At 40.8% G+C, this 15142-nt stretch overlaps 1 protein-coding gene across 12 annotated transcripts in view; it reads right to left on the bottom strand.

Moving 5' to 3' along the window:
* GNAL (G protein subunit alpha L) overlaps positions 1–15142 on the bottom strand; it is a 142434-nt gene that overhangs the window by 82802 nt on the left and 44490 nt on the right. For all 12 annotated transcript variants that reach the window (XM_025429547.3, XM_049112956.1, XM_025429551.3 and 9 more), the window contains 2 exons: positions 14610–14664; positions 14343–14462 (listed from right to left, as the gene is read on the bottom strand). In XM_025429547.3, the coding sequence (XP_025285332.1) occupies positions 14343–14462; positions 14610–14664 (175 nt within the window). The remainder of the gene's footprint in view (positions 1–14342; positions 14463–14609; positions 14665–15142) is intronic.

Genomic DNA, 15142 nt, shown 5'->3' with positions numbered 1-15142 from the left:
GTCTTTTTGATAATAGCCATTCTGACAGGTGTGAGGTGATACGTCCTTGGTTTTTTTTTTGTTTTTTTTTGTTTTGTTTTTTATTTATGATAGTCACAGAGAGAGAGAGAGAGAGAGGCAGAGACATAGGTAGAGGGAGAAGCAGGTTCCATGCACCGGGAGCCCGATGTGGGATTCGATCCCAGGTCTTCAGGATCGCACCCTGGGCCAAAGGCAGGTGCCAAACTGCTGTGCCACTCAGGGATCCCCGTCCTTGGGGTTTTGATTTGTATTTCCCTGATGATGAGTCGTATCTAGCATCTTTTCTTGTGGTTTTGGCTATCTGTATGTCTTTGGAGAAATGTCTATTCAAAATCTCTGTCCATTTTTTAATTAATTTTTTTTGTTTGTTGAGTTGTGTGAATTCTTTATATATTCAGGATATTAACCCCTTATCAGTTGTATCAGTTGCAAATATCTTCTTCCCTGCAGTCAGTTGCCTTTTCATTTTGTTGAAATGTTTTGTTTTGTTGATGGTTTCCTTTGCTAAGTAAAACCTTTTTAGTTTGATGTAGTCCCACTGGTAATTTCTTATTATTCAACCTAATAGAGAATAAAAGTTTTCTGTATAAATGCACATCTTTCATTTAATGAAAATCATGAGAAGAGAGCTGAATGAGAGGATGAGAATGAAAATGATGAGATGAGAATGAAAAATATGAGAAGGGAACTGAATGAGGAATTAGGAGACTGTGTTCTAGTCCTGTCTTGACTTCTGGGTCAAGACATCTCGATGACCCTAGATAAGTCTCCTAAAGTTCTGCTGTCACATCTTGCTCATCTATAAAGTAAGTCTACACTTAAGTCTAGACTGGACACACTTAAGTTCACTTGCAACTGAAATGCTACGAATCAAGGAGAAGCCACCACAACAGAGTAGGGAAGGAGGTGTGGTCAAAATGTGGTGAAGACATCAACTGCATATGACCTGTGATCAACTGGGACAAGAGTAGTGGGCAGAACAGGCAACTACTTGAAGTAGACACTCTTCAGAATTTACTCTCCCAAATTTCTAGGTCATGAAAACCACAAGAAAAGGATGAATAATAATTTAGCTTAGAGACAAAGTAGTTTCAATTTTATCCTCAATGAAATCAACTTTGACCATTTAAAGCCATCCTTTTATTGAAATTCATACATTTTCTAAATTTTCTGTAATTCTTTTCTACTACCTGTATAGCTGTTTTTAATTTGTTTCTACCATAGCATTCATACATTGGAGTAAGTATAAAAGTCTACCTAAAAATTAGCTTCAAGAGAGCCATGACTCTAAGCATGTCTCACCAGGCTTAGATATGTCTGCAGAGTCAGACTCTCTTTCTGAATTCCAGTTGTGAGAAGGGCTCCTTGGATGTATCATAATTTGTACATGGTGCTGCTCTGGCTGCACTGCCCTGCATCCCTGGTCGACCCGCCAAACTCATTCATTCTTCAAAGTCTGTTCTGAGCCTCACCTTCCCTGGGATAGTGCCACCAAATGCTCCCTCACAGGCTAATCCCACCTTGCTCTGCATGGACAACACATCTCAATGTGTCCTGCTTATTTATTTAAACCCTGTGCACCCTGTTACTCCTTCTGGGTACACAAAAATTCACCCTGGTATTTCCAATGCTTAACACGGTTCCTGCCACATATCAGGTAATCATTCTTGAAGAATTGAACCGAATGTCTATTCGGATAAAACTGACAATGGTTCATCTGTAAGAAAACTGACAATGGTTCATTTGTAAGATAATATCTTCTAGTAAATTCGAGAAATTCACGTGATGATGGGATGTACTAATTAATAACTTTTTAACAGTAAAAATAGGAAACATTAAAAAAATAGGAAACACTGATGATAATCTTTATTGATTTAATTCTTTCAAGCAGATGCCAGTTGGTGCCTTTTTGTTTCTTGGGTAGGTGATTATACAGTTTAGCAAAAACAAACAAAAATATAATGGTTTAAGAACTATTTAAAAAAACCTAAAGAAATGCAAAACCTAGTACTTTGAAATGATATGTCATCATTTAAAACGCAAAGCAATAGTACATTTAGATAATGTCAAAATTTAGGAGATTGGGTAAGAAAAGAAAGCTTGAGGGCTCTCCGAACAATTTCTGAAATCAACCATATTCTCACCAAAGGTATGGTTTAGTGTAATGAATACACTGTTGTAGATAAAAATAAATGAAACCTGATAATGACTCCATAAAATTGCTGACATTATTTTTGATAAAAACAAAAACACAAGTAGCAATTTTTGTTTTTCTACAAATACTCATTTGACCAAAATTGCAGATGGTTCTAGGATCCAATCAAGAATCATGGGTGGTAAAACTCATTTTTGAAACCAAACATTGCTCTCTTATCTGATGGATAGATGGTAGTAGGGGAAGAAAAATAAAGAGAAAGTGCCTGTTTTCCTTTTCCAGAAATAAACGTAAAAGTAGTTTTTGCTATGATAACATCTTTCATTCTTTTTAGATATTGCTGAGGCATAATCATTAAACTAAGTGTAATATGTTTAAAACAATGTTCATAACTTACATAATACTTTGTGCAGTATTCAGCCTCCATGTATGTGTATGCGTGTGAGTGTTTTACAAGTGTATGTGGATAAATACATCGGATAAACAAGATTTTGGTAAGGTTCGTTTCACCTCAATGTGGGATGAGCAAGTTCCAATGGAATTATTTTTATTTATCTTTTCTTTTCCTGTATTTATGTGCTTTCTAGAATGAAAAAAATACAACTAGCCCAAACATGGTTTTTACTACTGAATAATTATGTGCATGTGTAATAAGTGGACCACCACAACTGTGACTTCACTATTTAAGCTAGAGGATGATGGTCTCTTTTTCTGAACACCATGGACCCAAGTCTGTAGACCATGGGTACACCTGGGGTTCAGTCAAGTTCACGGCTCCTAGAGTCCCCAAGGACAGTGGAGCAGCTACTCTGGCAAATGGATCTTGATTTTATGATGGGGATGTGCTTCCTGACCAGGCACGTGCACGTGAGTCCTCAGATCACCATTATCTTCTCCAGCCTGTGTTCTCTTGTTCAGTCGCCCAGTAGCCGTGTTCCAAAGCCGTAGTATGTCATTTTTTTAAATACAATGAATAAAAAGTGTTCTAATTGGATTGGCACCCTACATCCCGCCTCCCTAACTCTCCATCTCCTTCAACACCCACCTCAACTTCCGTTCAGCTGATTCTTCCTATTATGGTCCTTTGCTCTCACTGCTCTGCTGATGAAAGCACTACTTTCCCAGGAGCCCCACTGCATCGGTGTGACCACAAAGCCCTGGGTCTGAGCCCTGTTGTCCTTAGGAATCTTCTCCTCTGAGTGACTACACAATTCTCTAGTCTATCCCATGTGAGGTAGGATTACAGCACACTACCCTGTGTTGTTCATTAATTCTATAGCACATACTTCTAGATGGCTGTACATACATCTTGTTTCTTTGCTAAGCCATCATGTCCTGAGCCTAGAAGTCTTTGTGTAACCGTCTGTAATGCACGGTCCTAAGTACAGTGCTGAGCCCATGGCAATTACCTTTGGATGACTTTAGCACACATTTCTGAGCACACCTCTGGGGCAAATGCCATGGCGAGCAAGGAAGAGATGCTTCCTCTCCCCAGTAAATGCATATTTATTGGCAAAACACAATGTGATCACAAGAGCTTTAAGTAAAAAGGACAGGTAAACATTTGAAATCATGACACACGATTTGCTTTCTGAGTGAGGTTAAGTCTTGTTAATTGGAGGAACTTAAAGGGATCAAATAACTCCTTTCTTTACTTATTTTAACCACTCAGCGTTAGCTGAGTGCTTACCAAGAGCTCAAGACGGACCTTTGGCAAATCAGTATTTAGAGAAGGACAAATAGACAGCACCCAACTGTGTTTGGGGGAATCTTGGTTGTTCAAGTAGAGGAAGAAAAAGATGGCAGCCAGGTTTTGCAGGTGGTAAACCAAGAACTGGAGGGAAGAAGGGACATCATATAATGTGCAAATGGAGGTCAACTTGTCACATGGGAAGGAACCAGGAGTTTTTCCTTGTGCAGAATTTCCAGGGTTGGAAAGTGTAGGAGAGACAGAGTGTCCTAAAGCTAAGAAGGAATACTATAGGATGGGTAGAGAATGAATGGGAAACTCACATGAGAAAGGGCATGTGGTGCGACTCTAAAGGGTCAGAGAAAGAGCCCCAAAGACCTGCCAAATGCTCTGACAGGTTGTAAGTCACGCAGAACTTGAAGGTCAAATGCCCTCCAGGTGTTCCGCTAGGGTTAACTGTACACTGTAAGGTTCCCCGTAGAGGCATGAAGGCCATAGCTTCTACACTTTAAAACATAGATATTTGATGGATGCCTCATAAAATCTTCCTATATTTTCATAATCAAGTACTCTGGCATTTTGTCTAAGCACCAAGACAGTTTCCTTACAATTTAATGTTAAATCTTTACTGTTAAATTTTATTTCAAAAACATTTCCTTGGCAATTCAGGCTAGATATTTTCTCCATACTGATAAGATGAACTGCAATTGTGTTTTACAACTGACTACTCACTAGGAGATAAAAAAAACGTCAAAAGGATTGGTTCCTGAGGGCCCTGAGTCAATTTGATGCCATACGGGTTGTCTCTGGGTGTGAGACTGGGTATCTGGGGGCAGGAGCGAGAGACTTTTCACTCTTTTATATCTTCTGGATTTTGTGCCGTATACAAATATTTCCTATTCCAAAAGTCCACAAATACAACTTGAAAAATGAAACTGCTTTGTGTAGTGAAAATGTTATGCATAAAGGCAATTTAATTTAATCTAAATGCTATAATAAAGGCAGAAAAAAGGTACAGGGTTATTTTAGGAGATGTGGAAAAACCCCCACACATTCTGGATGATGTCCTCATACAAAACTAAAAAAATTTAAAAGCCAGTATTTTAAAGGAATCTTTTCAGGAGTAAATTCATAATTCTGCTTCTTAAAACCTCAGTGTACCTTTCTCACAAACCACATTTGTCAACTCATTCAAGTCTTAATGTCACAAAAGAATAGCCTATTTGTCCGCTCCTTCCACCATTTTCTGAGAGAGAGCTGTAAAGTTCAAGATGTTTTCTCTCACAATTACATAAAGTTAGCAATGATAAGGACAACACGCTTTAATGCTAAAGTATTTTTAACATCATATCCTCCTGAAAAGAACAAGTGTCCTTTGAAGTGAACTTTTGCTTTGGTAAGCCAAGTGACAAATTCCCAATATATCAAGATTTGAGGTGAACCTTGACAACAAAAATCTCACACTTTCAAAGGATCTGAAGTTTCAATGACATCTTACTCAAGGAATTAAAAAGGTAAGGTGCCTCACTTGGTAACCTTTAAAATGTATCAGGAATTAAAAAAAACAACAACACGTTGCCTTACTTTGCAGCCCTTAAAATGCATCTTCTGTAAGGAAAAGCACTTGAGGGAAGAGTTGTCTTGTGGCTCCAGCCTGGATTTCTTGGTGTGTTGGTGTAGACCAGAGGTCCCTCTACACGCTTTTATGATTAAGAGCAAAGAATGATGCACTTTTCATCATGTGAAAGGCAGCATCATGATCTACATCCTATTTGGTTTTCATTGTAGTATTTAGAAATAGTAAAAAAAGTTCATAACAGCTTACCATCTTAAATATTTATTGCAGATAAACTTTATTGGTCTGCTAAAATTAGAGTGTGGAAGTTTTGATAAGAACAAGATATTTATACAATCTCAAAAACATTGCTAGAACATACTTAGGAATTGCAAAGGGGAAAAGGGCAGCAGCCTCCACCTTCACCAAGAGACTCACTGTTAACGCCCATGATGCACTAGGAAGGACACAACTCACTCCTGTGCTTTTGCTGCCAAAGCACTAATGGCATCTGGTTACAACACATCAGGTGAGCCACAGTGAGGGCACTCCACAAAATTAATGTCTGGTCAATGTCATGATAGAAAGGAGGGTCGAGGAATGGGTATACAGTAAAGGAAAAATGGAAATTAAAGGTAGTGCTTGATCCTGGATTGAATTATTGACCAGAGTTATCACTATTATTATTATTATTATTATTATTATTATTACTATAATTTCACTATATTATTACTGGGAAAATTGGTGAAATTTGAGTAATATCTGTAGGTTACAAAACAGGATCATATCAATGTCAATTCTCTTAATTTTGATAACGGTCCTATGGTTATAAAAGTGCACATCCTTGTTCATTGGAAATACCCCGTAGAGTATTTAGAGGTAAAGAAGCACTCTGTCTGCAATCAACTCTGAAATGGTTAATGAAAATGTGTGTTAGTATAGATAGGACGAGGCAGCAAATATGGCCAACTAGCTAATGAAGAATCTATGTGATGAGTGTCTGGGAGTTCTTTGTACTACTTTTGCATTTTGGCAGTGAGTTTAAAATTGTTTCAAAATCAAAAGTTATTGGGACACCTGGGTGGCTCCGCGGTTGAGCATCTGCCATTGGCTCAGGTCATGATCCCGGGGTCCTGGGATCAAGTCCTGTATCGGGCTCCCCGCAGGGAGCCTGCTTCTCCCTCTGCCTGTGTCTCTGCCTCTCCCTCTGTGTCTCTCATGAGTGAATAAATAAAATCTTTTAAAAATCCAAAGTTATTATTTGTTAGGAATACCATTATGATAATGTTTCCAAAAAATGGAGTTTTAGAAAAGCATCCTCAATGAAGCGCTGGTCTATTTGATGGATCTAACTGAAATATTTTATTAAAATAACAGCAATTCCTTTCATTAGCATACCAAATGTGCAGAATGCAGTATGAGGGTTCCATCCCCCCTTATATTTTGGCATAAAAAATGTGAGGCTTGGAAGCAGGTTTCTGGTGGAGGAAATGTCCTTTGCCTAATGACAGATGAACCCTCAGAATGCCATGCCAAGAGCAGATGTACAGGAGTGGCCTCTTAATGAATTCGGGAGAAAGACAACTTGCATTTTTTCATTCCCTGACTAGAATCCCTGGATGATTCTCCACAGCCTTGAGGAGGAGGCCCAAATCCTCTGGCCTCAGCTCAGCCTGAAGCTGGTCGGGTGGGCCTCCTCCCCATTGCTCCCCATAAACACCTCTATTGTAGCATTATGCAATACCATCAACTTTGTTTACAGATCTGTATTCCCTCTAGATGATAAACTCTTTGAGGAAATGTGCTCCTCATTCCTCTTGGGATCCACAGACACTTAAGTTTGTTGACTAAATATTGAAGAAGCCAGAGGAGCTAAGATAACCTCTGGCACCCCCCTCCCCCCGCCCTCAGCAGCATCTTCACACTCCGTTTTGGCAGGAAGTCTTGGGGATCATCAGTGTTACCCCAGTGAAGACTGCCCTTTAGACTACTTTGGTACAAAAGCCCCTCACTGGGAGGCAACAGCCAGGGAATCATGCTCCAACTTTGCCAACTACAGGGCGCTCCACGCCCAGCGGGAAATCACCAAACTGCCCGCCGCCCTGGCAAGTTCTTCCCTTCTGTTGCTGTTTCCTCAGTTGGAGACCTCAGACTGGGTGGTCTGTATGGCCTCACCAACAGTCTATTTTCAACACCGCTATTCTTAAAATATGACTTTGACAATGCCCTATAGATTCAAGAAGGCGGCCTTGCCCTAAGACACAGGCACTGACCACTTCCAGGAAACTTCAGAAAAGGAAAAAACCCAGCTGTGCACATGAAAAAAGGAACCGTGACTGTTTATTTAAAAAAAAAAAAAAAGATTTTCCAGGACACCTGGGGGGCTCAGTAGTTGAGCATCTGCCGGGGCTCAGGGCGTGACCCCAGGGTCCTGGGATCGAGTCCCACATCGGGTTCCCTGCAGGGAGCCTGCTTCTCCCTCTGTCTGCGTCTCTGCCTCTCTGTGTCTCTCATGAAAAAATAAGTAAATAATCTTAAATAAAAGAATAAAAACATAATCATTTTCCTAGGATTTTTTTTTAAACTAGAGAACACCCTAGGACATTTGAAATATTTTATTTAGAAAAAGTCAAATGCTGATAACTTTCCCGAGGAGACACCTGCCCTTGAAATGTGATGTATTTCAGTGTTAACTCCCCTTGCAGAGGGAGGGGGTGTTTCAGGATACAGCTCATCTTTCTATTATTAGAAAGCCTGTGTTGGGGTGAGCACCAGGTTACAAGAATGAGCCAGAAACTTGCTGGAACTTGTGGCAAAACTGGGGAGAAACTGTAGCCCCAGAGGGAATGGTGAAAAAAATCTGACAGGGACCTGGCAAATTTAGGGCAGTTTCAGGCGGCCTTGGAGAACTGTTGCTGGGGAAGGCCCAAAACGTAAGGGGGAGGACAGAGCCGGGCAGAGCTGGTGGGAAAGGAGGAAGACGGATGTTACTTCAAGAAGATCGGACTGGAAGTGAGGTGAAGGAGGAGGAAAAGCGCTGAGACCCCCCGGCGGGGGGCTCAGGGGACAGAGGCCAGGTGGGAGACTGCGCGGGAGACCTCCCACCCGGACATCTGTGCTGGAAGGAGGCTGCTGGCCAGCGTTCCTGAGCTGTCAGGGCTAGTGTGAGGCCTGATGGTTGTCTGGGGCTAATCAGGGACACCTCCTCCCAGGTATGTTGAGGTGTTGGGCATCAGCTCTTGGCATGGACAGAGCCATGGCGTATAGGTGCTAGCTTAAGGCAGGGCTGCAGTGTGGGGCTGGCTGGTGGGGGAATAGTGGGGGGCTCGGCTGTCGCCTCCCCTGGACCCAGAGAAGAGTGGACAGTGTGCAGGTGGCTGGGTGTTCATCTGACCACCAGGGCTTGGGATGCTGGCCAGGCACGCCGGCACCAAGTCAACTGCAGAGCCCCTGCCCTTTCACACAGCAGCAGTGCTAATTCTGAAGGTGCACCTCCCGGATGCCATCACTGCTTCAATCCTCTTAACAACCTCACCCAGTAGGTACTGCGGTCACTCCCTCCATTTAACAGTTGAGAAAAGGCAGAAAGCACTGAAGTGATTTGCTCAAGGTCACGCAGTGGCAGGAATGTCAAAATTTGAGCCCAGGTGGCCTGGCTTCCGTATATTCCCTGGAGACAGGGACCCTGTCCAGTCCACAGACTCAGAGGTCCCAGGCAGGCAACTCTGGAGCACTTCCTGCCCCAGGTGGACACTCCTTCCAGGTCCTTCCTTGGCCCTTGAACATGCAGAGGCCGCCTGAGCCCCAGGAGGCTGGTTTCCCCTTGTGCTCTGGTGCAAGGCAGTCAGCTCCCACTCTGGGTGGTTCAGAATGGTGCCAGGGGTTGCTGAGATCTGAGAAGATCTACTCAGAGCATGGCCCCAAAGTGCCCCTACGTAGTAATCCCCATATATTTTTTTTAAGATTTTTTTTTTTTCATTCAGAGAAAGAGAGAGAGAGAGAGAGGCAGAGACACAGGTAGAGGGAGAAGCAGGCTCCACGCAGGGAGCTCAACATGGGACTCGATCCCGGGTCTCCAGGATCACACTCTGGGCTGCAGGCGGTGCTAAACCGCTGCACCAACAGGGCTGCCCAATCCCCAAATATTAATGACATCTGAAATTATCCAAGATGACTTTTCTCTTCGATGCCACATATACAAATCCCTAAGGGTTTCAGATTACTGTGGAATACAGTAACAGTTCCCACATTTTACACTTGCTAATATTTCCTTTCTGTCTTTTAAAATGGACACTAAGGGGCACCTGGGTGGCTCAGGGGTTGAGTATCTGCCTTTGGCTCAGGGCGTGATCCCGGGGTCCGGGATCAAGTCCCACATCGGGCTCCCTACATGGAGTCTGCTTCTCCCTCTGCCTGTGTCTCTGCCTCTCTCTGTGTGTCTCTCATGAATAAATAAATAAAATCTTAAAAAAAAAATAAAACGCACACTAATCCTCACTCCTTCGAAAGGCAAGAACCGAGTGGATGCTTGGGAGGTGGATTTAAATGCCATCTTGAATGAAAGCTCTGGTTTACTGTACAGAGGGGAACCCTTCTCCTTGTGTAACGCAGTGTGATGTCCCAGTTGGCCAGTCCCCTGACTTGTTACACCACAGTTCCCTAGTGAAGTGGACAAAAGATTCTGTTATATTCTAACACCACTCAGGAATTGTTTTCAGGGTACCCAGTCATGGAGTGTGAGTTGTGAGGGGAAAGGACATGGAGACACCCAGAGAGAAAAAGCCTGTTCCCTGGGAGCTAACACAACTGGCCTGTCATTTTCCGACAGTGCTGGGGAGCCCAGAGGGCTCTGATGAGGTTCGGGGGAAAATACTGGGACCCAAAGACTGCAGCCTGGGTTCTAGTGGGAAAATTTGCTCCTACTTGATATATATAATTGGGTTTCAAAGACATTTGGGATGGTGGCAGTGGTGGGGGTTGGGGATGAGAGAGTTCAGATGGTTAAAAACACCAGACCACCAACCTGGATAATGTGAGTTCTAGAATTCTGCGTGCATTCTCCAGAGGACACAGGACAAGCACACAGGCAGGAGCAGCTGAGAGTGCCTCAGCATTGGACGGATCCCAGCCCTTCTGTGGACATGCACAGAAATCCTCCCAAGAGCCACTCCAGGAAGCCCTGCTCCCACCGCCGTTCTCACTGGGTGGCAGGCCACTTGCTTAGGGTCATGTCTTTGGAGAGTGGCAGATCTAAGACCCACAGTGGCAGTCAGGCTCCCAGAATCTTACCCCTGTGCACTATGGGGAACCAACCTATTCCTTATCCAAAGCCTACTGTACTTTTGCCCGGGTGGAGAGGACAGTGTAATTCTTGCTCTCTGGGTTTACGCTGACCCGAAGTTCTGATAAAAGGTCAACTCAGGAAATAGTAGGTGGTAATAATAGAGCACCAATCAACAGATCATAATGCTTTCACATTTATCATCTTCTCTTTAAAAAAACCTAGTAAACCACCATTTCAAAAGAGTTAATAAAATACCCACATTTTAAGAAGAAAAAAAACATATAAACAAGTGAATAATTCAATTTAATTAATTGATCTTCATTTGGTATTGTGCTATGAGTTTTTTTGGGAGGTAGAAGGGGATCTGTCATGATCATTACCTATCATCTCATGTGTAGATAAGCTGGATGCAAAGGCATGGTGCCAACTAGTGAAGGAGTTCCTGGATGACCCCAGTCCATAGAAAGACAAGTTTTAGATGTACACACGAGAAAAGAATAACTGAGCATCTATCAATGAATCATACCACCCCCCACCAAGCTGTCCGATTATTTAGCATCTGGATTGCTACAATAGTTCCCAGACCCTTGCCCCACTGCACCCTTGCCTTCCTAACACCCATTCTCCACCTACACCCGGAGTTACCTTGATAAAACACAAGCATATCATGTTATTGCACTGCTCAGAGCTCTCCAAGGCCCCCCAGATTAGAGCAGACCTGGCCTATGAGGCCAACATGGTCTGGCCCCTGAACGCTTTCTCTAACTCCCTATAGCTTCTGTTAGCTGGATAGACAGTATTCATTATACACCTCTGCCTTTCTGTTAAAACTTAGGTTTCCTATAATTCAATTGAAATTCAAATGAAAGGCAATATGAATAGCAAAAAAAAAAAAAAAAACAAACAAAAAAACCCCACAAGACAAAACAAAACAAGGTAAACCAGTGTAATATTTTTAGAATTAATCCTTAAGATACTTCAAGGTAAGGTTAGACTTTTCATTATAATGGGCAGTCTCCTGCAATTTTTAAACATATATTCTTCTAATTTTTCCTTTTTAAAGAACTCTGAAATTAGTTTTATTATAAAATTATTTTATAGGTACAAGAAAATGAACTTAAGTCTTAAGGAATTGGATTGTGACACTAAAAGACTTTCTCAAGGATTCAATCTCGTAAAGTCCTAGATTTAGTAAATTTGTGTTAAGTTTATAAAGAAAAGGGGGCACCAGGGTGGCTCAGTGGTTGAGCCTCAGCCTTTGGCTCTAGGTGTGATCCAGGGCCCTGGAATTGAGTCCCATATCGGGCTCCCTGCAGGGAGCCTGCTTCTTCCTCTGCCTGTGTCTCTGCCTCTCTCTCTGTGTCTCTCATTAATAAATAAAGAAAATCTTAAAAAATTTTGTTATCTTTACTATTAAGATATTTGATTTAGTTCTATTTCTATGACTTCTACAATAATATACATTTTCTTTAAATAAAAGTTAATTTGTCCCCAAAGTACCAAGTGTTATTAATAAATAACTGAGAGATTTGTCTTAATATCTTTTTCAGTGAGGTCATAAAGATGTAAATCCAAGAACCATTCGATTTAGTGATGTAGGTGATGAATATTTCAGGGCATGATAGAATAAATATTACTAAAAACTGTGTGCACATAAAAATAAAAATAACATTTTTCAGAAAGTTATAACTTAGGTATTAATTTCCTTATTTATGGAAGTGTAGACTCTATTATAAACATAATCACATTGGACACAGCACAGGCACATAAGACAACAGAATGTTAGGCTTAAAATGTATTAAAAAGAAAAAAAGGTATTATCTCTGAAATTTGTGTCTGCTGGGTCCCAATTCTCTTTTATTTTATTGATAATGAATTATGGTTTCCGATCATCGTTTTTGAGTAATCTTAACATATCCATGTAAAAATGTGTGTGTTCAAAGGAGACGGTTTCTCTATTTTTTTTTTATTAACAATATTCATGATTTGCTCAACAAACACTTCTGCAAGTTAGGGGCTTTGGATCCCTTAGTAATCTACCTGGGAGTTGCTAACTGCTTGTGTACTTGGGGTTGAGTATGACATCCCATTACATCACATTAACTGTGAGTCTATCACGTGAAGAAAGAAGATATGTGACTAGCACATCTCAATTCTAATTTCTCATTACACGGTAAGAATAACTTTTTTTCCTGAAGTCAGAACCATATATGAGATGTTTTATGATTACTTTCAAGCAAATATGACAGGACAATTTGAGAATCCAAGTATGTGTCTATAAATGGGTCCATCTGGAGTTGAACGGGAATCATCCGATTTGAGCTAGGATCCTGTAGTTTGGGATGACTTCTTTGGTACATACGATGTCACAGAGTACTGCGGGACACCCCATAGCTCTAGCTGGCTGAATCACTGCTTTAGCCCTACCCCCTAAATCCTTGCCCCGTCATCTCCATTACCCACCCCAAGCCATCCAGTTAAATACACAGTATAGCAAAAAAGTGTGCCTGCTGTGCCAAATACCCTAGTCCCCTTTTCTAGCCAGTGTGCCACCTCTAACTCCTTCCTTTTAGAAATTCTAGAGCTCTCACTGGCTACACTGGAATGCTTATCAGAAACAAAAACCTGAGAGGAACTTTAAAAAGGGATAATGCTTATTTGCCATCCTGCTACAAAGCCTATAGGACAAGGTTGCTCTGCTGAAGAGACAAGGTAGGGGCGAGCAGATACACCCTCGCTCAGACTTCCATTAGAGCAGGGCACCACCTGCTTTCTGCATCACCTTCCTTTGGAAGAGAGGACTGTGAGAAAGAAAAATGTCTCAAGAGCACTGTGCCAGGCAATGAAACCTCTGAAATTCTGTTACTGCTGTGTACACACACACACTATGCTCTTTCGGCGCAACCATAAGAAAAAATGATTTCCTGAGCAATCTAACAAATATAATTTCCTTTGAGTCATGCTTAATCAAATGACCAGATAACAATATTTTAAAGATATGTGTGTGTGTGTGTGTGTGTGCGCGTATACATCAGACAAGAAAAAATTACTATTCATTTCGCCCTTTCACATAAGCAATACTGCCATCCAAGAGAATAGGAAAGTGACTGAAAATCTTGCAGATGTGAAGCAAACTACATTTTTTCCCCACCATAGATAAACACTCAGAAGTGATCCATGTGATTTACAGCATGCATTTTCTTCTTGTTGAGCTACAGGATATGCTATGCATCTTAAGAGTGAACTGAATTCTGTTCTACTATTCCCACGGAAGCAATCACCATAAATATTTCTCTCTGCTCATGTAATTTCTATTCTTTTGTTATCTTGGAAACTACGTAATTGTTAATTTAGAAATACATATAGGAAAAAGTACTATCAATATTTGTTAAACGTAGGCTATTTTCCTGATTACCATCCTCACCAATGCATTCATAAAAGTATTTCTTACAATCCTATTGTCTTTAACATTTTTAACCATCGTTAGTATTTTGGTATGAAAGAAAGCATTTCTTCAGAGAGCTAGATTTTGAAGAAAATCAAGAATAAAATAATATTAACATTGATTCTCAAGCAATCTCATTAAGAATGGTTCTCTCTTCCACCATTTAAAATATTTCAAGAAGGATTTACTTACCTGGGAATATTCAAAGTCGGTGATAGGAGCTATACTCTTGATATAGTCTGATCGAAATTGGTTTTCTGGGTTGGCCAGCGGAACTGGAGGTATGATAGTACTCATCGCTGAAACAATTGTCTAAAATGGAATGAAAAAAATATATGAATAAATATAATATTTAGGCTTCATGTATGACAACTGAAATATATAGTTTCTGTCTTATATATTTTTAGGGAGCAGAGTATTTAACCTTTCTACTAAACAGACATTAAAAAAAATCCTTACCACAATAGCATCTTTAACATTTTTCCGGATGTCCAGAATTTTCTGTTTCTTTTCCCTATATGAAAACAGAATTGTTATTAGTTTAATTTGCCTTTAGAACTGACTTGAATCAGCTGAGTGAGATTTAAGCTTCCAGCTGCAGCATGGGGCTAGACTGGTTTTACTAGAGGTCCACACCAACCCCCATGACAACAGCTGCAAAGTTTTTAACTCGGAAAAGAAAAGATGCCTTTTTTTTTTTCTAATTTGTACACTAAGCAAACTTGCACACATTACAATCTATAGTTTAAACAGCTACACAGGTTACACAAGGCATGGTAAAGGTGTTATGAGTATTGCATAAGAACTATACAGCTACATTTGTAAATATAATCTATTTGAATTATTCATATGTTGATAGTTACGAATAGAAAGAGAGGCAGACCAAGGATATAGAGAAGAGTATAAAATGACACGTTGGTTAAGTGTGCTAAGCGCAGTACCAATAATAAAGAGATCAATACCTCAAGAATATCTAATGAATCATATTTTGT

This window comes from Canis lupus, chromosome 7, assembly GCF_003254725.2.
Source record: "Canis lupus dingo isolate Sandy chromosome 7, ASM325472v2, whole genome shotgun sequence".
Classification (NCBI taxonomy): Eukaryota; Metazoa; Chordata; class Mammalia; order Carnivora; family Canidae; genus Canis; species Canis lupus.
This window is presented reverse-complemented; position numbering and strand designations above follow the sequence as displayed.